The sequence below is a fragment of the Rana temporaria genome, chromosome 1, assembly GCF_905171775.1.
Source record: "Rana temporaria chromosome 1, aRanTem1.1, whole genome shotgun sequence".
NCBI lineage: Eukaryota > Metazoa > Chordata > Amphibia > Anura > Ranidae > Rana > Rana temporaria.
In genome coordinates this window covers 186,017,896-186,041,189 of record NC_053489.1, presented here as the reverse complement: position 1 = coordinate 186,041,189, position 23,294 = coordinate 186,017,896, and the positions used below count along the sequence as shown (strand labels likewise).

Below are 23,294 nucleotides of genomic sequence, written 5' to 3'. Positions count from 1 at the left end.
CAAAAGCTAATTTGGAGTCACTACGACTTTAAGTCGCACATATGTAATAAAACATAAGGTACTATTTGTTTTGCAATGTTTTTTTTTTTTTTTAAAACAATAGAACTCGTCATGCAACTTTGATGTCCAAAATTGCATAAGTGTGAATGGGATCTAAAGCACACAATCTGCACAAGAAATGGCTAGGGTCATTTTTATCTCTGAGGAGCAAACGGAGCTCTATAAAGAAGGGTGGTGATTGTGGGAACAATTTTTGTTTCACTGTGGAATACACTTGCATTTAACGGTTTATGGATTCATTGCCTTGCAATATTTATTAGCCATTAGCTTCCTGTTGTGGCAGTAGTTTAGAAAATAAAGGGGAAAAAAACTGACAGGGGTTATAACTCTCCCTTACTGCATCCAGAACGAAAAGAAAAGTTGTGGCTTTAGTTCTTCTTTAAAGCGGAACTAAACTCCCTTCACTCCAGTGCTGCGTCAGCTCAGAGCTTCCTGCCGGCCGGTCTGTCTCCAGGTACCAATTTACATTGGCCAGGCCAAGATCACATCATTCCCACACATGCATGGGAGTTCCTTCATCTCGGGATTGCTGAATTGTACACTGACAATTTTTTGGCAATAGCTGCAGACTTTGTTAATGGTTATATTTGGTGGTTTCACTGTTTGTTCATTTTAAATCAATATACTGATGTTTGCATTGAATTGGGATTACCTAATACATTTTTTTATTTTATTTTTTCAGATATCCGACTGCATCTCAGACATTGTTCCTCTTAATGCTTCTGTGAAACCTCATCATGCTTTGGCCCTTTACCAAGAGCAGATCACCAAGGTACACGAGTCTGCCCTGGATGGACAAATCTCATCTAATCTGCCACCTGAAATAGAGCAAGAGACAATCAGTAGCCCAAAAGGGAAAGCTGCAGATAAAGAAGGTAGGTATCTCACAAATCAGCTGACACCCAATACCCTTCATTTTTCCATGCAGGGATATGCAATCGATTGGTTTGTTTATGTGCGACCCAAGATTTTAAGGAAAATAACATTCTCTTTTCGTAACAATTCTCACGTTACTGTCCTTCATAAACATTACAGGTAGACAGCAATAGTTTTATTTACTGATTTTTTTTTTTTTTTTTTTTTACAGTTTCAGTTTGAAAGCATATGGGTTTAACTTTCCATGATCCTTCACCCAGATTAAATTTATGTCTCTGATTTGTAACTGATCAGTAAAATGTAATATTGAGCGTTTGCCCATTAAAAAACATTGGTCAGCACCAGTGCTCATTTACTGGTATGCTTTCCCTGGGGTACTTCTGATTTCACAGGGGTATATTTAGAACATAATTATTATTAATACACTTCAAATATGTATATCACTACGTATTTAAGTTAAAGTACTTTTTTTAAGTGTATTTTAGTTAAAACTTTTACTGATATTTGGGGCTCTGTTGTGTGTTTTTATTTAAAAAAAATTTTTTTCATTTTCCTTAATTTTCTGACTAGTTACCAGACAGACTTCCTGTTACCAGACAGGAAGTGGGGGTAAAGCTCCAAGAGCAACACAGACAGAAATAAAATTGCTTTTCATTTAGTAAACTATGGGAAGGTTAAAACCCCTGACAGATTTGTAATGGTGTCTGTTGATGGTCCCTCTGGCAGAATTCCTTCTTATATGTTTAGGTGAGTATTGGCCAAAACTTTTCCCATGTCGTCCGGGTTTTCATCTCACATATGATGTGCTTATCAGCTTGCTAGGTCCAAAATGAACTATTGATTGTTACCCATTTTATCCATACCCACCACCATCTAATACGCATATTAACATTTCTGTCCATGGCTAGCCAAACATGTCTGCAATCAGCATTACTTTTTGAATGTTTGGCGGCTCAAGGGTTGTTTATTAACCACTTAATGCCCCCCGCACGACTATTTACGTCCGCAGAATGGCACGGACAGGCAGAAGGGCGTATATATACGTCCTTGCCTTCTAGCGGGTGGGGGGTCCGATCGGGACCCCCCCGCTGCGGGCGGGTTCCCTCGGGAGCGATCCGGGACGACGGCGCGGCTATTCGTTTATAGCCGCTCCGTCGCGATCGCTCCCCGAGGTTGAAGCACGAGGAGAGCCGTATGTAAACACGGCTTCCCCGTGCTTCACTGTGGCGGCGTATCGATCGAGTGATCCCTTTTATAAGGGAGACTCGATCGATGACGTCAGTCCTACAGCCACACCCCCCTACAGTTGTAAACACACACTAAGTGAACACTAACCCCTACAGCGCCCCCTGTGGTTAACTCCCAAACTGCAACTGTCATTTTCACAATAAAGAATGCAATTTAAATGCATTTTTTGCTGTGAAAATGACAATGGTCCCAAAAATGTGTCAAAATTGTCCCAAGTGTCCACCATAATGTCGCAGTCACGAAAAAAATCGCTGATCGCCGGCAATAGTAGTAAAAAAATAAATAATTAATAAAAATTTAATAAAACTATCCCCTATTTTGTAAACGCTATAAATTTTGCGCAAACCAATCGATAAACGCTTATTGCGATTTTTTTTTTACCAAAAATAGGTAGAAGAATACGTATCGGCCTAAACTGAGGAAAAAAAAATGTATATATGTTTTTGGGGGATATTTATTATAGCAAAAAGTAAAAAATATTGCATTTTTTTCAAAATTGTCGCTCTATTTTTGTTTATAGCGCAAAAAAAAATAAAAACCGCAGAGGTGAACAAATACCACCAAAAGAAAGCTCTATTTGTGGGGAAAAAAGGACGCGCAATTGTCTGTTAAAGCGACGCAGTGCCGAATCGCAAAACCTGGCCTGGGCATTTAGCTGCAAAATGGTCCGGGGCTTAAGTGGTTAAGAAGTGCTTGTTGATACATGTTACTGCATGGAGAGAAAAACCTCTGCGGATTCCGTGTAGTACAGGGATCTGGAAGTGTGTGTATATATATATATATATATATATATATATATATATTACACACACACACACACACACACACACACACACACACACACACAGTGAGGGAAATAATTATTTGATCCTCTGCAGTTTTTGTAAGTGTGCCCACTTGCAAAGAAATGAAAGGTCTTTTATCATAGATGTATTTTCAATGATGAGACAGAACATCAAAAAAATCCAGAAAAAACACATGATACAAATGTTATAAATTGAGTTGCAGTTCAGTAAGTAAAATAAGTATTTGATACCCAAGCAAAACTTGATTTGGTACTTGGTGGAGAAACTCTTGGCAAGCACAGAGGTAAGAAGTTTCTTGTAGTTACCAGGTTTGTACACCTATCAGGAGGGATTGTGGTCCACTCTTTACAAATCTTCTCTAAATTCTTAAGGTTTCTTGGCTGTCACCTGGCAACTCTAAGGCCCCATACACACCATAGAATCCATCCGCAGATAAATCCCATCAAATGGGTTTCAGCGGATAGATCCTATGGTGTGTACACGCCAGCGGATCTTTTTCCGCGGATATTTATCCCCTGGGATGGATTTCCAGCAGATAAATATTTGCTGACATGCACAACATATCCATCTGCTGGAATCCATCCCAACGGATGGATCCGCTGGTCTGTAGAGACTCACCGAATCCATCCGTCCGAAGGGATCCCCCGCATGCGTCGCAATGATTTAACGCATGCGTGGAATTCCTTATATGACAGCGTCACGCACGTTGCCGCGTCATAATCGCGGCGACGGCGCGACACGTCATCGCCAGAGGATTTCGGCGCGGATTTCAATGCGATGGTGAGTACACTCCATCGCATTAAAATCTGCTGAAATCCTCGAGAGGATTTATCCGCGGAAACGGTCCGCTGGACCGTATCCGCGGATAAATCCTCCCGTGTGTATGGGGCCTTAGTTTCAGCTCCCTCCATACATTTTCTATAGGATTGAGGTCTTTAGACTGACTAGGCCACTCTATGACCTTAATGTGCTTCTTCTTGAGCCACGCCTTTGTTGCCTTGATGGTATGTTTTGAATCATTGTCATGATGGAAGCCCCATCTTTAGTATTCTGGCTGAGGGGAAGAAAGTTCTCATCCAAGATTTTACAATACATGGCCTTGTCCATTGGCGTTTTAATGTGACAAAGTCGGCCTGTACCTTTAGCAGAGAAACCGTCCCGAAAGCATAATGTTTCCACCTCTGTGCTTGACTGTAGGGATGATGTTTTTAGGCTCATAGTCAGAATTGTTCTTCCTCCAAATACGGCAAGTCAAGTTAATGCCAAAGAGCTCAATATTGGTCTCATCTGACTATAGCACTTTCTCCCAATCCTTCTCTGAATTATTTAGATGTTCATTGGCAAACTTCAGATGGGCCTGTACGTGTGCCTTCTTGAGGAAGGGGACCTTGCGGGCACTGCAGGATTTCAATCCATGGCAGTTTATTGTGCTACCAATGGTTTGTTTTGTGACTGTGCCCCCAACTGCCTTGAGATCATTCACAAGCTCCTCCCGTGTAGTTCTGGGCTGATCCCTCACTTTTCTCATGCTCATCCTAACCCCATGAGGTAAAATATTGCATGGAGCTTTTTCCATTTGCGAATAATCGCTCCAACAGTTGTCTCCTTCTCACCAAGCTTCTTGCTGATTGTCTTGTAGCCCATTCCGGCCTTGTGCAGGTCTACAATATTATCCTAGATGTCCTTTGACAGCTCTTTGGTCTTGCCAATAATGGTGAGGTTTGAATGGAAGAAAGAGATTCTGTGGACAGGTGTCTTTTATACACATAACGAGTTGTCATTAGGAGCATCTTCCTAAATTGACAGGACTAATCTGTGTACCAGAATTCCTGTTGGTTGGTATGGGATCAAATACTTATTTTACTCACTGAACTGCAACTCAATTTGTAACGTTTATCGCAATTTTTTTTTTTTCAGAATTTTTGGTTGATTTTCTGTCTTTAGCATTTAAAGCAATAACGATAACAATTATAGACCCTTTATTTCTTTGTAAGTGGGCAAGCTTACAAAATATGCAGGCGATCAAATAATTTTCCCACTGTATGTACACAGTATATAATATTCCTATGATGCCTATGCCTAGCCGTTGTGTGATCAGTCAGAAATCTAGTAGCTGTGGTGTTTTATCTGCTGGGCTGTTCATCTGTTTGTGTGCTCAGGCACAAACTGGGAGGTCTGATTATTGGGGTAATAATTTGAATGGGTAAACGGTGACCCAAGTGCGAAATAAACAAGGCCAAATTCCACTTTTTACTCCGTTTTTCCTCCTGGCACATTTTCACCATTTTAAATATTTACAGCAATCAGCAGGGGTAGCAGCCCACAAAGAATATGTAACTCTGTAAACCTGAGCCACGTGTGTTCATGTTTGTCCTAAGCGTTTGCAAATTCTGCAGGGTCCTGGGCTTTATTTCATTGTGTTTAATGTTCAGGTACTGCAGTCATTTCAGTTGTAGACGGTATATGGTAATGTAATAAAATACCGAGAGACATACCATACACTGATTTATTTTCAAGGTCCTATTTTTGCATCACGGCCATAAGCAAAGCAGGAGGGTGGCTGCTTCACTCAATATTTTAGTTGGTTTAAATAAGACTGTGTTTTGAATACTACCTGAAAGAATACAGGCAAGCTTATTACTGTTTGTTACATACATCACTTTACATTAATTTTATTGCATTGAAAAATAAAACGCTGCTCTTTTTTTAGTGCAGTTTCTAGCAAAATGCACGTTCCATAGAGAATAAGGGTAATGCATCTTGGGGTATGCATAAAGCATCCTAGGGCACATTCACACCCATGTTCTGCGGTAAAGCATGTGTTAATGTAAGGTATCACACATATGATTCATTTTAATTGGGCTAGCAAAGCTCTGCTACAAACTTAGTGATTGTAAAGTGTTGTTTTTTTTTTTTTTTTTTATAAGAACCTGTTATACTTACCTCCTCTGTGCAGTTTGTTTTGCACAGAGCATCCTGAATCCTCTTCTTCACGGGTGCCTCTTTGCTGCTCCTGGCTCCTTTCTCCTGTCAAGTGCCCCCACAGCAAGAAGCTTGCTATGGAGGCACCCAAGCCGACCTTCAGCTCTGTATGTCCATTCAGACACAGAGCTGCTGTTTTGCCCCGTCCCCTCTCTCCCCTGATTGGCTTACTGGCTTTGACAGCTGCGTGAGCCAATGGCACCGTTCCTGTGTCTCAGCCAATTGGGAAAGAGAGTCCCAGACGGTCGAGGGATTCATGGACAGAAAGGGGGAGGGGTCCGTTAAGTATTAGGGGGTTCTGGGGAGGCTGCTTTTTCCCCGACAGAAGGCTTTTTATCATAATGAATATAATACATTACGATAAAAAACCTTCTACTTTTACAATTCCTTTAAACACAATGCACAGATGGTTCACATCTATGTTTTTGGTGTATATATTGTACATAATTAGGGTTCATCACCAAGAGACATTGTTTCTAAAAGAGAGAGAATGCAGAGTTTGCAGGAAAAGGAAAGCACAGTGCGGAGATCACTTCATCTTATGTGTGATTTGATACCCAAGGAATTTTAAAGCACTGGGATAAGAAGAATTTATGGACATTGTTGTGAAGAGATTTATGTAATTTTGATTGGACCCACTTTTAAGAGTTCTTGTATTTTTTGTATATATTCTTCCAATTTTGACGCCATGATTGCACATAAAATGTTTTCTTTATTGATATTTATTTCTATGGATTATTCACATGATGCTAGCTGCTGTATTTATCGGTATCTAAATAAGAGTAGTGCAGAAGGCTTTAATAGATCAATATGTTTTGGTGTGCTACAATGCACGTCAGTTATGGCATGTTGCGTTGGATGTTTTGGGGTGCTATATGAGATTTCTTAATGCCTTTGTTTTCAATTTCAGATAAAGTATACATGACTTTACCATTGGAGGGTCAAAGATTAAGTGCAGAGCAAACATCCTTGCCAACTTGGCCCCCTACTGCACTATACCAAGTGCCTGCCAGAGAAGTATTGAAGCCCCTTCCACAGCCTGAAGCTGCATCCCCATATAATTCACAATGTGAGAATCAATGTTATCTGTTAAAATAGCCCAAACTGTAACTAGATAAAATGTAGTCACTAAAGCACTGTGCGTTCTACACACTAGCAATGCTTTTTCTTGTCTGTTGAGGGGCACAGGAATTCTGAACCCCTATACTGACTCCTACATGAGTGACGCATACAGGAGTTATACTGGTCTGGCACCAAAAGACACGGTGCAAACAAAAAAAAAAGGCATTGGCTATCTCTGGGTATAATCCATCCTACTGCTATCATGCTTTAGTTTTTTTGCTAAAGTCCTAGGAAAATTGATGTCTTCTTCAGCTCAAAGTATTACTAAAGGCAATACTTGTTTTAGTTTCATACAGTAGAGAGGGATTAGAACCCTTGTCAGTTTTCATTGCTGTCTGTGCCCCTGTTAAGGAGATTCACCCTCTTTATTTGTCCTGCCATTATCATTGAAAGTAAAAGTAAAGAAAAATCCAAAATGGGAGACGGATGGCAAAATAATTTGACAAGGGTTATAGCCCCCCCATACACTATCCAATATGTAAAAGTTTTTCCTATAGTTCTACTTTTATCTGTAATGTCTTCTAGCAGCTTTTCTTTTTCAATCACAAATCGTCACTCTGTATCTACTGGTGGGCTTTCCAGAACAGTTGTCCTCAACCTTGGCTTCCAGACCTTTTCTGACACTGAACCCCGCTAGACTGGACATTGCTTGCAAGTGATTCTAGGGCACTAGGCAACATTTGAGTGTTTTCAAGGCTGGCTTTGGTTATGTTCGCTGTAGACTGCTTTCCAGTTCCAGAACCACTGGCATTGCCATTAGCTTGCTTTGTCTCGGAATATTAACTCTCATGAGTAGGCCATTCAGGCTGGCCACTAGAAGTCCCCCTTATTTTTTTGTCTGGGTGCCAACCCGTATTTCCCATTTCCTTCTGGATTGCAGCAGAAGTTGATAATGTGGGGCAGAGCTCTGGTGTCATTAGAAAACTAGAAACATAGAAAAGTGACAGCAGAAAAAATAATGTGGTCCATCGAGTGTCCATTTTTTTTATAACTTTGTATAGATCTATGTTTTGTTCCAAGCATGTTTAAAGCCTATTTGCTGTTGACTGGCTCACTGTTTCTGCTGGAAGTTAATTCCAAGCATCGACCACCCTTTCCGTAAAATAATATAATATTTTCTAAGATTGGTTTTGAACTTTCCTCTAGTCAGTTTGAGGTCATATCCCTGTGTTCTTGATTTTGGTTTCCTATTGAAAATGCTGCCCTCCTGAACCTAATTCACCCCTTGATGTATTTAAAGGTTTCAGTCATTAGGCTGAGTAAAGTGTCATGCACTCCACACTCCCTTTCCATCAGACAGTTGGATCGCCATATTTTACTTCCTTTTTACTTTACTATGCTCTTTATTTACATGCCGAGATTTTGTTCCATATGTGTTTCTGGTAGTCATGTGATAAACAAAAAAATATATATACTTTAACCAGTTAATTATAAGCATTTTGCAAATGGCTTTTTTTCTCCTGCTAGGTACTTATATTAGATTATTACATATTCCAATTTTGGAGCCTAATGGTACCCAAAGGTATAGAAAGTTAGTCGGATATGCAGGTACAATATGGACGCCTTCTGGCATACATGCCTTTGTTTATGGAAAAGGGAGGAGGAGAAAGTTAATGGGTGCATAACTTCGGGATTATCTGTTAGAACACAGTGTTCAAATACCAATTCACTGTTTTCAGGTATGGTCCTTATTGCAAACCCTCATTGGTCCAACTTGGACCAATGTAAATATGCATATCATATCTGAAGGGCCACTGGGTAAACTGACAATCACTGTAGTGGTTTGTATTGCTACAGTAATGGGATCTGTGCTGAGCTGCTTCCCCTCTCCACACTGACCACAGGGGGTCGCTCTCTTGGCACTAGCCCCTCTAATTAGACAAGATGAATATTCTGTCACCAGCCTTCTTCTCTAGCTCACTTAAGACCCAGAAGAGCGCTGCTATTACTGTATTGTCAATTTCCCCTGAGGTCCCTCGGGTTTGAGATATGCATACTTGCATTGTGTCAAGCTGGATCATTGTAAGGATGCAGTAAAGATCATTTTAGAATTTAAAGTAGTATTTAAACCCTTCGTGTTTTTTAGTTTACCGCATTGAGAACAACAAAAAGTAATCTATTGGTTACTCCATCACTTCCTGTTTACAACCACAGTACTGCTGGCTCCTGCTCTCTCCCTGCTGTTTCCCTGACTTTCTAGTCTTCACAGGAAAGAATTAACAGTGAACAGTATCCAGGCAGTCTGTTGACTTGGAGGGGGAGGAGCAGTTGAGTGCCTTTGCATTCCTGGGCTAGGGTGCTGTGTGTTTCTATTGTTACACACAGTGTAGGGAGACACAGCTCTAGTCCTTGCATTCAAGAGTGGCTCCATAGGAGGCTGCAAGAGAAAGGAACTACCCTAAAAAAAATAAACTTTTCAGCTGCTGAAAAGATTACAAAACAGAGGGTTTAATATTGCTGTAAACATTTATTGGTTAATAAACCTTTTTTCCATTGAAAGCAGATAATTATTACAGATTTTTCTTAATCCATGTGTTTTTTTTTTTTGTTTTTTTCAAATAGGTCAGTCAGTGCCACTAAACCTGCATGATGGTTCACGGACATTGGCACCGCGCATCAACAGCATATCAAACCCACCTCCTCTTATTTCCTCCAGCAAACACCCAGCTGCTATTGAAAGACCCATGGGCTCCATATCTCAGGTATGCTAGAGCTGGGGAAAAAAAACAGGCATGTGGAGCAAATACTTGGAGCCATATCTGCTGTCGTACTTCAGGCAAAACACTAAATACATAGTTCATGTGCTCTTTTACATGTAAAAAAAAAAAAAAAAAAGCAAGTGTGAGCTTACAGGATAGATGGGATGTTGTGCCTGAAAGGTGACAAATCACGTTAACACAGGGGTGCTATGGTGTTTTTAAAAAAAGGCAAACCATACCTTGTGCTGTTACAACACAAGCCATTGGTCCCCACTGCCGGCACAGAACAGACACAAGCCTACATGCTGAAACCAATCATAGCGCATAGGCATGTGTTAACCGGCCTACATCTATATACAGTATATTTTTATTGATCTACACATTGGAGCTTATACAATACATATTCTATATAGAGTATCTTTGTTTTACATGTTTAGCCACAATTATGTGTTTATCAATTCAACACATTTTTCTTTTTACATTTATTTATAGCTTATGTTGCATTTGTTTTTATGTACTGGTAAGAGCCGGTTCACACTGCGGCGGCACGACATCAGGGGCGACTCTGCAAGTCGTCCTAAAGACGACTTCAGAGGCGATTAGCAAAATGACTTCTGTATAGAAGTCAATGCAAATCGCCCCGAGCCGCCCCCGAAGTCGAACAAGAACCTTTTTCTAAGTCGGAGCGACTTGCGTCGCTCCTATTAGAACGGTTCTATTGCATAGAATGGGACGCGACTCGTCAGGCGGCTGAGCTGCCTGACGAGTTGCCCCAGTGTGAACCGGCTCTAACAGTTTCATGTATTTATTTTAAAAATTGATATGGCAAGTATTCGTTAGAATGCTATAAAATATCAGGAAATCATTACAGTGTGTGATTCTGAAGGATCTCTCTTCACCAAAAAAATATAATGGGCCAGATTCACAGACAAATACGTTGCTCCCCCGCGGCGTAACGTATCTGATTTACGTTACACCGCCGCAGGTTTACAGCGTAAGTGCCTGATTAACAAAGCTCTTACCTGTAAACTTGCGGCAGTGTAACGTAAATCCGCTCGGCGCAAGCCCGCCTAATTCAAATGGGGCGGGCACCATTTAAATTAGGCGCGTTCCCGCGCCGAACGTTCTGCGCATGCTCCGTGTTAAATTTTCCCGACGTGCTTTGCGCGAGATTACGGCGCCCCAACGTTTTTTTTGAACGGCGACGTGCGTTACGGCGTTTCGTATTCCCGGACGTCTTATGCAATAAAAATCGAAATTCGACGTGGGAACGACGGCCATACTTTAACATGGCTGATCTAAAGATAAGCCATGTTAAAGCAGGTGTAACTTTGCGACGGGAAAAACCGACGAGCGACGACGTACGAGATTGCGACGAACGCGCGGATCACCGTAACTAGTCATTTGCATATTCTACGCCGGCCGCAATGGTATCGCCACTTAGTGGCCGGCCTAGAATTGCATCCTAAGATCCGACGGTGTAAGTCAATTACACCTGTCGGATCTTAGGGCTATCTATGCGTAACTGATTCTATGAATCGGCCGCATAGTTAGGACGGGCGGATCACATACGCCATTGTATCTCTTCTGTGAATCTGGCCCATTGTATTTTGGAAGTGTTCATGGCTTTTGAAATCCATTATTGTGTTCTGTGTTTTATTGCTGTATGTATAAACAAGGAATCAGAAACCCCTAATGTGAACTTTTTAGGCACAAGTATTATGAAAGGAAGTATCCCTTTTTATAATATTTGTGACTAAAAAGTCCACATTAGGGGTTTCTGATTTTTGGTCTATACAATTGATGTGGCACATTAATACAAATAGAATTACCGGTTCCCTGCTTTATGTAGAAACAAAATACAAACTTTACAGATACAAAATAAAAACTTAGTGTTACTAAACCCAGTAATATGAAAATAGTTCATCCACCCTCCCACAGTGCCCACAACTTATAAATCTTCTTTTTACAATAAAATACTGGCACCATATACCTTTTTTGGATGATCTGTATACCACGGGTACATTATAATCTGTACTGTTTCTTCAGTGCCGAGAGTTTAGGTAGGAGGAGATTTTCACTGCAGCCTGTATACACGCCCACATGTGTGATGTTAAAGGATCTGTAAAAGTACATTTTTTTTTCTCCTAAATAGCTTCCTTTACCTTAGTGCAGTCCTCCTTCACTTACCTCATCCTTCGATTTTGCTTTTAAATGTTTTTATTTCTTCTGAGAAATCCTCACTTCCTGTTCTTCTGTCTGTAACTCCACACAGTAATGTAAGGCTTTTTCCCTGGTGTGGAGTGTCGTGCTTGCCCCCTCCCTTGGACTACAGGAGAGTCAGGACGCCCACTAACACACAGCTCCTTTCTCTATTTGCAACGTAGAGAGCGTCCTGACTTCCTGTAGTCCAAGGGAGGGGGCGAGCACGACACTCCACACCAGGTAGAAAGCCTTGCATTACTGTGTGGAGTTACAGACAGAAGAACAGGAAGTGAAGATTTCTCAGAAGAAACAAGGACATTTAAAAGAAAAATGGAAGGATGAGGTAAGTGAAGGAGGACTGCACTAAGGTAAAGGAAGCTATTTAGGAAAAAAAATTCCACCTTTACAACCCCTTTAATATCATGTGACCTGGCTATCTCTGAGAACAAGAAACTGTTCTCTCCAGCATAAAAGACACAACTGAGCATGTGCAGGTCGGCTACCATGCCTGTGTTAGCTGGCCTTCCCCAGATAGACAGTGCAGGGAAGGATCTGTGCATATAGGATAACACTGGCTTTTTACACAATGCAGAGGGTTCACCCCTTAAGTTCCGCAGTGAGTATAACAAGCATGCTATGCTGCATATACAGAAATATTTTACTGTTGTGGATTTAGTAACACTTTTAAGATTTCATATTTTTTTGTCACAGCTACGTCCAGCTAGTTGAAGTGTATCTAAACCCAGAAAACATAAATGTTATATATTGCAGCTTATTAGTCCTTGGATGTAGTGGCTGCATTTTTTTCCCCCAGGCATTTTTCTCTTTATTTTTACCCATTAATGCTGCCAATAACAGTTTGTACGCTAACTCTTTTAGTGTATCTGGAATGTCATGGTTGCCACCCAGACCAAACTTCTAATGTATATCTACCCCTGTTCATCTGCATTATATGGGGGGATTGGGAGATTAGTAGCATATAGAAGAAAGATGAAATTCTTTTTGCTTTCAGTGCAGCTCACAAGTGACAAGGATGCTGCATTTTTAGCAAGATCAATATTTACTTGCTGAAAATGCTGAAAATATACAAAGCATTAAAAAAAGTAATGCAGCCACTACATCCAAGGACTGGTAAGCTGCAATATTATACATTTTTGTTCTTGGATTTAGTTATCATTTATGGCGAATTCACACGGGCATGCAAAGCTGATGGAGCACTTTACCACTTCGGCAGCTCTGCATTCCCGGCTACAGTAGGAAGCAGTGTGGTACGCAATTCGGCACATCACAAGGCTTCCTTTTTTTTTTTTTTTGATTTGTACAAACTTTATGTGAAGTATGATGTGCTGCGGTGTTCTACATTGCCATGTGATTTGGAACGGTGCACTGTGATGTCTGCATTTTATCGCAGCACGCCTCTAGGTTGCAATGCAGTGTGAATGGGACACTTGGGAAACAATTGTTTCCAGTGTGTCTTTGTGGTGACAGACGTTTTAACGTAAATCTTTTTTCACCGCAGTATGTGAATCCAGCCTTAAGAGCCGGTTCACACTGGGGCGGCACGACTTCGGGGGCGACTCGGCCAGGCGACCTGAAGACGACTTCTAAGGCGACTTGCAAAATGACTTCTGTATAGAAGTCAATGCAAATCGCCCTGAGTCGCCCCCGAAGTCGTACAAGAACCTTTTTCTAAGTCGAGCAACTTGCGTCGCTCCTATTAGAACGGTTCTATTGACTACAATGGGACGCGACTTGTCAGGCGGCTGTGTCGCCTGACGAGTCGCCCCAGTGTGAACTGGGTCTAATGATACTAATAAGGAACATTGAAAACAAACAGAAAATTGTATTTATTCCATTCCCTTTGTTTTGGATCATCTATCGCAGTATCTTTTATATCATGTTTACCGTCAATGTTTCTATTTTCAGGGTGTTCCCATCCCACTTCATGTTCCATACAGCTCTGAACATGCAAAGGTCCCTGTAGGGTCCATCACAATGGGTTTACCAATCAATGTGGACCCAAAAAAACTGGGTGAGGAGCGTAAGTTCAGATCTGTTCTGTCCGGTTATGTTTATGTGCTTGCTTTGATTTATAAATTGTCCTTTTGTGTTATAGCCAGATATATGTTGTCAATTTTCCTGTTTGCAAATTCCCTTCCCCTTTTAAATGCCAAGTGTGTTGCTAAATTATTCCACTGACAACACTCAATTGTGTTCATAGTAAGCCTGCCAGATACAAGCCGAAAAAAAAAAAAAAAAGAACTGTCCAGTATAAACATAACATTGCAGAGCAGACCGGGTCACTGACCTCCTCCTGTGCACGACTGAACCACGGTGAACTCCATTTCTCTTTATAAAGCAAAGTTCACTTATTATGACGGTTTGTCTGCAAACTCCTTTCATCATCCTTGACACGTCTTGTTGCCTTTAGCACACATTGACTGGAATGTTTCAGCTATAACTAAGTGTGAACAACTGTAGCTCTGGCTCAGTACAGATATCATAACTGCTCAAGGCCATGAGTCATGCAGCTCTCCAGTCCTGATATTCCGCCTCTCGTCCTGTTCTAAGAGCACAGGTTTTTTGTTAAACTTTATATTTTAGTAAAAGTTTGCAGTACCTTTTTTTTTTTTTTTAAAGTGGTTGTAAACCTTCACATACACCCAATGAAGTAAACAGCCTCAGATGATACACAGAGATTAAACAAATCCTCCTACATATGTTTTACCTGTTTATCTGTTAAAACAAAGATAAGCAGAGTTTTTTTTAAACTTTGCTAGTTTCAAAAAACATCAATTGGAAAAAAAAAAAAAAAAAACCTGTATGTGTCTCCCATTCCTCTAGCACAGTGGTTCTCAACCTGGGGGTCAAATGACGATTTGCCAGGGGGTCACAGAATCCTGGGCTGTTCCTGAAGCCTGCACCGATCTCCCAGCTATTTCGCGGCTACCCAGCAGAGCTGTCTCTTCGCAGCCGCCAATTCAGTTCATGCCATGGCTGGGGGCAGAGACTAGAGGTCAGCTGACTGGTGAGGAATGTGAAGTGGGAGGGGCTGGAGGAGACCCCATCTCCTGATTTCGGCATTGGTGTCACTGCTGCGAGACACCATAGAGCTGAAGTCATAGTGAGTAACACTACCTGTGATTAGAGTTGCCATTAAAAGTCCCCACTACAGTTCTCAGATCAGCAGATGACCTCGATCAAGAGCACCTAAGTTGGCTGTTCAGAACCTCCCCCAGCACTGCCACTCATACCATTACCCCCCACCCACCAAGGAGTAAGAAGGAATACAAATCGAGAATACATGGAAGGGAGAGGAAAAGAGGGGGAGGAACAAAGAAAAGGGAAAGAAAGAATAAGATAACAGGAAAAATGTCTAGAGAGAAGGATGGGGGGGGGGTGGAAACAACTAGGATAGGAAGAGATATAAGGGAAAGAAAGGAGAACTAAGAGAGTGTGGTACATCCTAAAATGTACCATAAGGGGTTTTAACCACTTCAGCCCCGGACCATTTTGGCTGGTCAATGACGGACCACTTTTTGCGATTCGGCACTGTGTCGCTTAAACTAACAATTGCGCGGTCGTGTGACGTGGCTCCCAAACAAAATTGGCATGCTTTTTTTCCCCACAAATAGAGCTTTCTTTTGGTGGTATTTGATCACCTCTGCGGTTTTTATTTTTAGCGCTATAAACAAAAATAGAGCGACAATTTTGAAAAAAAAAAAAGATTTTTTACTTTTTGCTGTAATAAATATCCCCCAAAAATATATAAAAAAAAAGATTTTTTTCCTCAGTTTAGGCCGATACGTATTCTTCTGCGATTTTTTTTCGGTACTGCGACCTTATTGCGGACACTTCAGACACTTTTGACACATTTTTGGGACCATTGGCATTTTTATAGCGATCAGTGCTATAAAAATGCATTGGTTACTGCAAAAATGTCACTGGCAGGGAAGGGGTTAACACTAGGGGGCCAGAAAGGGGTTAATTATGTTCCCTAGGTGTGTTCTAACTGAAGGGAGGGGGGTGTTTTCTGACTAGAGGAAATGACAGATCGCTGTTGAATATATTGTATGAATATGCAGTCATTTCTCCCCATAAGGCTCGATTCACACCTATGCATGTTGCTTTTGAGCGTTTTTGCAGTGCTTTTTGCGGTGCTTGCTGCGTTTTTTGACGTGCGTTTTTACCGCGATTTACGCTTTGCGTTTTTATTTTTTTTAGCCATCAATTTAAAAATGTTTACATTTCCTTTAACAACCAGCTATAAACAGGTTAAAAAAAACGCAAAACGCGGTACTTGCGTTTTGGATACAGGTCCATTACATGCAAAACGCTGCTTTTTGCAGGAAAAAAAGTCCCCGACCCTTTCCATAAACGCAGAGGCACAAAAAAGCATTGATGTGAACATGTTCCATAGGAACCCATGTTAAAAAATGTCCCTGCTTTTCTGCAAAATGTAAAATGCACCAAAAAACGCATTAGTGTGAATGGAGCCTTAGCTTGGCTGCCTCCCTCTTCTCGCCCTCCTTCTGAGCCCCATGTTACGTCACATGGTCTAATTTTTCCCCATCTACCACTGCATTGCCCTCTGTTTCCTCCTGGAATGAAAAGCCCAGGGCAGTTTTGCTGGTTGAACGAACATTGATTTATGGATGTCCATTCTCTTCTCACCCTCAAAAGGATCCATAATGTTTGGCGCACTTAGATCGCCCTACAAGATTCTGTTACATGAACATCATCGCTACATAGTTTTATAATTTCATCTCTCTCATTTGAGGTTCTTCGATCTCAGCCTTATGCCCCGACGTCGTTCGAAAGTCTCTGTAGAGCACGTCTGCACTCTACAGATCTTATCTCTTTAATCAATTCCTCGATTTATATCTTTCAAGAAACCCCGTCTACGAGCCTTTTTGCAGCAATAGGAAAGTGAGTTGGGGGGGGTGACTCCAAGGGACTGGCAGATCATTACCCTAGCGCTCCCTTAATGTTCAGAAATGTTAGTATTCTTGAGAATGCTTATAAATATCGCCCTATAATACTTACTGGTCTCTTCTTAACCTCCTCCTTTTCACATTCATTTTCTGTGATCTAACTTTACACCAGCCTGGCCCTTTGGCACTGGGTGATTTTGGTTTAAACAGCTGTTGGACATATTTGATGTGTGAAGCAGACATGTAATTTCTCTTTGACTTGTTGCTTATGACTTTAATGAAACCTTTTTTATTGTTACGTTCCTGCTAATTGTACAACTTTCAATGTGCACTGGGTCTTACCGTTGGTGCCTTTTGTCTGTAATGTGTCTCTACAGTCTGCTCACATACTTTGTAATAAAAACATCTTGGCCATTCTGAAGCTTCCTTCCACCCACTTTGGATATTATTTTTTAAATACTGTGATTCTGTATTTGCCAAATATGTCGCAGAAATCTCCCTCCACTTAGTCTGGCTGCAAAAACTTTACTGTGGGCAGCTGAAGCTGCTGCCTGTTCACTTCCTGGATTTACACAGGCACACCTTCAGCTCTCATTGGCCCTCTTATGACTCATCCCCCCTCCCTTCCTGGCAAACATTTACTAGAGTGAGAGAGAGCTGTGCATGATGTCATAAGCCTAGGCTTTTTTCCAGACAAGAAACAAGAAGTGGGCTCTATAAGGTATCTACTGGGAGAAAAAACATGTTTTACTATCCAAAGTGAAAACAACAAGGGCAGAAGATTTAATAAATGGAAAGATGAATAAATTACTGAAGTTCCGCTTTAAGACCCCTTTCATACTGAGGGTGTTTTGCAGGCGCTATAGTGTTAACCTTCCTGGCGGTATGATTCTGTCTGGAAAGTGGTACAATTATTTTGCAAGGAAATTTTGCGTTTTATACTGTAGGCCTGCAATTCTTAGGAATAACTAATTTTTTAAAAAAAACAAAATTATAAATTATAATATAATAAATAATTATAACAAATAATAATATAATTAAAATAAAAATTATTCAATAATGTAATCAACTCAAAATTACTGAAATTTGCTCAGTTGCCGAATTGTCGCTGTCATTACTTTTTATTTTTTATGACGAATTTCCCCACAAATCGCTATCGCACAATTCTGCAAGTGATTATAATTTATTATCGCTGTTTTCTAGCTGCTCTAAAACCATTTTTGACATAAAGGGACACTTTTGGTTGCTATGGACAATCTACAGTTTGCAGGGAGAAAGAACAGTTTTTATTATAGAAAAGAACATGTAGGTCACTGGGCAGACCCCTAGGGACAAGGGGGGTGGGTATTTTTTACATACAGTACTGTAATCTATAAGATTACAGTATACTGTATGTAATGTGTTTGTTTACTTTTTTGAAAATTTGGCACCGTTCTCCTCCCCCGTGCGTCGTAACGTCACAGGGAACTGAGATGGGCGGCACACGGGGACACTGTGAATCGAGAGAGGTCCCGCTCGCTTACACAGCGGGGATGCATCGCAGGATCCAGGGACAAGGTGAGTAACTTGTCTGTGGATGCTGCGAAAGGTAAGCCGCGCCGCTGCACGCTCTGCACGTCTACCCCGAGCCTGACTCGGGGATACCGATCTTAGCATAGAAAAACAACCCAGAGTCACGCTCGGGGATACCGCTAAGGGGGTTAAAAATAGCGCCTGCAATCCGCCCTAAAACAGCTGCTCTGTTGTCTCCAGTTTGACTCTGGAGCAGTGCGCTGGCAGGGCGTCAGGAAAAGTCCTACCAGCAGCTTCTTTGGAACTCACCGCTGCTTATGCACTCCTGCCCATTGAAATCAATGGGCAGCGCTGCCGTACCGCCGGCAATACGCTGCTGTAGCGGCACATTGCGGGTGGTTTTAACCCTTTCTCGGCCACAAGCAGGGGTTAAAAGCGCCCCGCTAGCGGCTGAAATGCGCCGCAAATCAGACGGTAAAATAGCGGCATTTTACTGCCGACGCTATGGGTGGCACCAGTGTGAAAGGGGTCTTAGACTGCAATTTTTTATTTTTTTTTCAGATTTCATGTTTTTGTTGTTTTATCTTTCTTAGCATATTGGGATCTTTAATCGATTATAGAGTAAACCAGTCCATAGACATGAGACAGCAGTCTATGACTCTACTTTTTGTTTTGCCAAATGCAAAATCTCATAACTGTAAAAGCAGGCAGGTGGCCACTGGGTCAATCATTCCCTGGGTAGACCTGAATTGATCAAGTTATAAAACATAATTAGCAATGTGCGTCTACGCTGCTTTCCTCCACCTCCCCTGGCTTTTTATTCACATAATTGTTAAGACAACAAAGCACGCCTTGCAAGTTTACAGAGCAGCCTGCAGCGCTTAGGATCAAGAGGGATCCGGTTCAAGAGCGTGCCAGCCCAATCCAACTATCTTCCTATGTCTGTGTTATATGCTGGAAATCAGATGGTTAAACATGTTGTTCCTGGGTCATCAGACTTCCAGAAGGTGACTTCCTTTTATGAGTTTGTTATCACACTGCCACTGCAATAAAGCTTTAATAGATGATTTTTAAAGGCAGTGAACTTTGCACAGGAGTGTTTTGGAGGAAATGAATGGTGGCCCTTTTTCTTTATGGCTCTGTAAAATTCGGAGAGGTATGAGTGCAGGGAATGAGCGGGATATGTGTGTACACGCAGGAAGTGGGAGTGGTACGTATTTATTTGTATGGAGAACATTTTCTGCCTGCTAGACTCGCATTACATCCCTCTCTGCCATAGCCTGCTTTTAGTTGTCCTATTTGCCAGAGGGAGGAAAAACTGCTTACAATGTGCTGGGATGCTGTTTTCTGTTCACTTTTGTAAGGGGAATGTGTGACAGGCACGGCCATCGGAAGGTATTTCTGTGCTAGAGAGAAAATCTATGAACCATTACAAGATTTTAAGATCTTTTTGGAAATCTACTGTCTTCCTTTTCTCACTTCCAATTGTCCTTTGTGCGTATTTATATACCTGAGTGCTTTCTGCAGTGTTCTGTAAATAAATTGATGTTCACGTGAATGATATTCTCTAAGCTGAAATCTACAGAAGGGGTGTTGGTGAAGCAACTGACAGCAAACCTGTGTTGGCATAGGGCTAGTGATCAAGATGTGTCCAAAGAAAAGGAGCAAAAATGTATATGCTAATGGCTCTCTTGTTTTATTCATTGTTATTTTTCAGTGCCTTTTCTGGCTGTAAAACAGGAGCAACTCTCCCCCAGAAGCCAGCCAGAGAACCTGGTTATGCAGACACCTCAAGAAAGCTCAATATTCAGGGGTAGGAATTACTCTTATGTTCATTTACAGAACCGCATTACTTGCCACATCTGTCTGTAATTTACAACATTTGTTATCGTTTTGTCATTGTGTAAAGCCGACTATAGACTATATAGACCAGGGATATTCAATTAGCGGACCTCCAGCTGTTGCAGAACTACAAGTCCCATGAGGCATAGCAAGACTCTGACAGCCACAAGCATGACACCTAGAGGCAGAGGCATGATGGGACTTGTAGTTTTGCAACATCTGGAGGTCCGCTAATTGCATATCCCTGATATAGACTATCACAAAAATTAGCTGATCCCCCCCCCCCCCCCCCATCTACGCATTTAGGATGGATTGAGAAATCCTCCCCGCTGTACCATTGTATATCATTAGAGCGACTTCTCTCTTGCAGTTCATCTATGGTCAGCTCTATCATGCACTTTTTAAATGCATGCTTATATGAAGTCCACAGCACTGACACTAATCTCCACCTATTTGCCCTGGTTATCGCCTCACTGACATTGTTCTTTGATATTACAGGTTCAGATAAAATGGCTGCATGCACTTCAGTGAGATATATTTTTTATATATATATATATATATATATATATATATATATATATATATATATATATATATATATATATATATATAAAGGGCTGTTACTGATTAAAAATGTTGTGTTCAATTTAATCGTGTTTTTTTTTTTTTTTTTTAATCGGTTGATCGACTAATTTCGATTAATTATAACGCACCATATATAGTCCCTACTGTAATATCCACAGACATCTCCCCCCCCCCCCCACTGTAATATCCACAGACATCTCCCCCCCCACTGTAATATCCACAGACATCCCCCCCCACTGTAATATCCACAGACATCTCCCCCCCCACTGTAATATCCACAGACATCTCCCCCCCCCACTGTAATATCCACAGACATCTCCCCCCCCCCCACTGTAATATCCACAGACATCCCCCCCCCACTGTAATATCCACAGACATCTCCCCCCCCCCACTGTAATATCCACAGACATCTCCCCCCCCCACTGTAATATCCACAGACATCTCCCCCCCCCACTGTAATATCCACAGACATCTCCCCCACCCCCACTGTAATATCCACAGACATCTCCCCCACCCCCACTGTAATATCCACAGACATCTCCCCCACCCCCACTGTAATATCCACAGACATCTCCCCCACCCCCACTGTAATATCCACAGACATCTCCCCCACCCCCACTGTAATATCCACAGACATCTCCCCCCCCCACTGTAATATCCACAGACATCTCCCCCCCCCACTGTAATATCCACAGACATCTCCCCCCCCCCACTGTAATATCCACAGACATCTCCCCCCCCCACTGTAATATCCACAGACATCTCCCCCACCCCCACTGTAATATCCACAGACATCTCCCCCACCCCCACTGTAATATCCACAGACATCTCCCCCACCCCCACTGTAATATCCACAGACATCTCCCCCACTGTAATATCCACAGACATCTCCCCCACCCCCACTGTAATATCCACAGACATCTCCCCCACCCCCACTGTAATATCCACAGACATTCCCCACCCCCACTGTAATATCCACAGACATCTCCCCCACCCCCACTGTAATATCCACAGGCATCCGCCCCCCCCCCCCACTGTAATATCCACAGGCATCTCCCCCCCCCACTGTGATATCCCCAGACATCTCCCCCCCCACTGTAATATCCAGACATCTCCCCCCCCCCCACTGTAATATCCACAGACATCTCCTCCCCCTCCCACTGTAATATCCACAGACATCTCCCCCCTCTCAAACTGTAATATCTACAGACAACTCCCCTACTGTAATCCACCGACATCTCCCACCCACTGTAATATGGTCCACGTCTCCCCCACTGTATAGGAAGATTAGTGCTTGCTTAGTCTTACCAGAGAAGCCGGCCGAACACCAGCGCTTGAGGCCGGGTGATGATGTCAGCGTGCCGCTCTAGGCTCACCTAGGCCGCCGGGTGGACCAAGATGGCCGCCGCTCCGGAAGCTAAGCCGGAGTCGCGGCCTTTCCTATGGCTGAGGCAGCAGCGGAGCTCTGCGGATCACGTGGTGTGCCAATCCACATATGGTGACCCGTTCGGATCACGGATCATTTACGATTGGTTGCACCACTAGAATTTTGATAGATCAAAAAAATTTACGATTAATCGAGGAATTAGTCTTTAATTTCCACAGTATATATATATATATAATATATGTGTGCAGGTTGCATATATTTTAAATGCTTCTCTGTAAGATTTCTATGATTTAATAGCAGAATTATAAATCGTTGTGTTCTTGCACATTAAAAACAGTAAATGGGTTTAAGGTGTTAAATTGGTTTTCTTGTCATCTAAAGCTCCAGAATTCAGCTTTTCTAAATAATATGCCTCCCATCATTTTAGGTGACATGTAAGAATTGCAGCAAAAAATGGTTAGATTTTTATTTATTTTTTTAAACCCTCCTCTCTTGTACATCCTTCTCTCCAGCCTCTCTCTGTAGTCACCTGTACACAACACACTCACCTGCCTTATCGTGCACATAATTTTTATTTATTTTTACAGATATTTATCTATCGCCGTCAATTTATGCAGCGCTTTACATACGTATTGTACATTCACATCAGTCCCTGCCCTCAAGGAGCTTATAATTTAAGGTCCCTAACTCACATTCATACATACAGGACAGTTTAGACAGGAGCCAGTTAACTTGTCTTTAGAGTGTGGGAGGAAATTGGAGTACCCAGAGGAAACCCACCCATGTAAACGTCAGGCAGGTAGTGGCATGGTTGGGATTCAAACGGACGATCCTAGTTGGTGGAAGTGCTAACCCCTCAGCCACTGTGATGCCCATTAACCCTTCATCTCCATCCTCCCCCTCTCTATACTATAGAATTCATGTGGGTACATTGTTGCATAAACAAGTAATTGCAAAGTATTACAGCACTGAAAAATGGTCTGGAAATGGTGTAAGGATCTTGTCTGAAATAATTATATTTTATGCATTTTTCTGT

General features: G+C 41.8%; 1 protein-coding gene across 13 annotated transcripts in view; it reads left to right on the top strand.

The window, feature by feature from the left end:
- Positions 1 to 23,294, top strand: part of NCOR2 (nuclear receptor corepressor 2) — a 599,120-nt gene that overhangs the window by 471,804 nt on the left and 104,022 nt on the right. For 7 of the 13 annotated variants that reach the window (XM_040347350.1, XM_040347349.1, XM_040347347.1 and 4 more), the window contains 5 exons: positions 743 to 935; positions 6,883 to 7,041; positions 9,657 to 9,796; positions 13,925 to 14,030; positions 20,162 to 20,257. In XM_040347350.1, coding sequence (XP_040203284.1) covers positions 743 to 935; positions 6,883 to 7,041; positions 9,657 to 9,796; positions 13,925 to 14,030; positions 20,162 to 20,257 — 694 coding nt within the window. Of the gene's footprint in view, positions 1 to 742; positions 936 to 6,882; positions 7,042 to 9,656; positions 9,797 to 13,924; positions 14,040 to 20,161; positions 20,258 to 23,294 lie in introns of all 13 variants that reach the window. The other 6 variants (XM_040347353.1, XM_040347357.1, XM_040347354.1 and 3 more) reach the window with 1 other exon arrangement.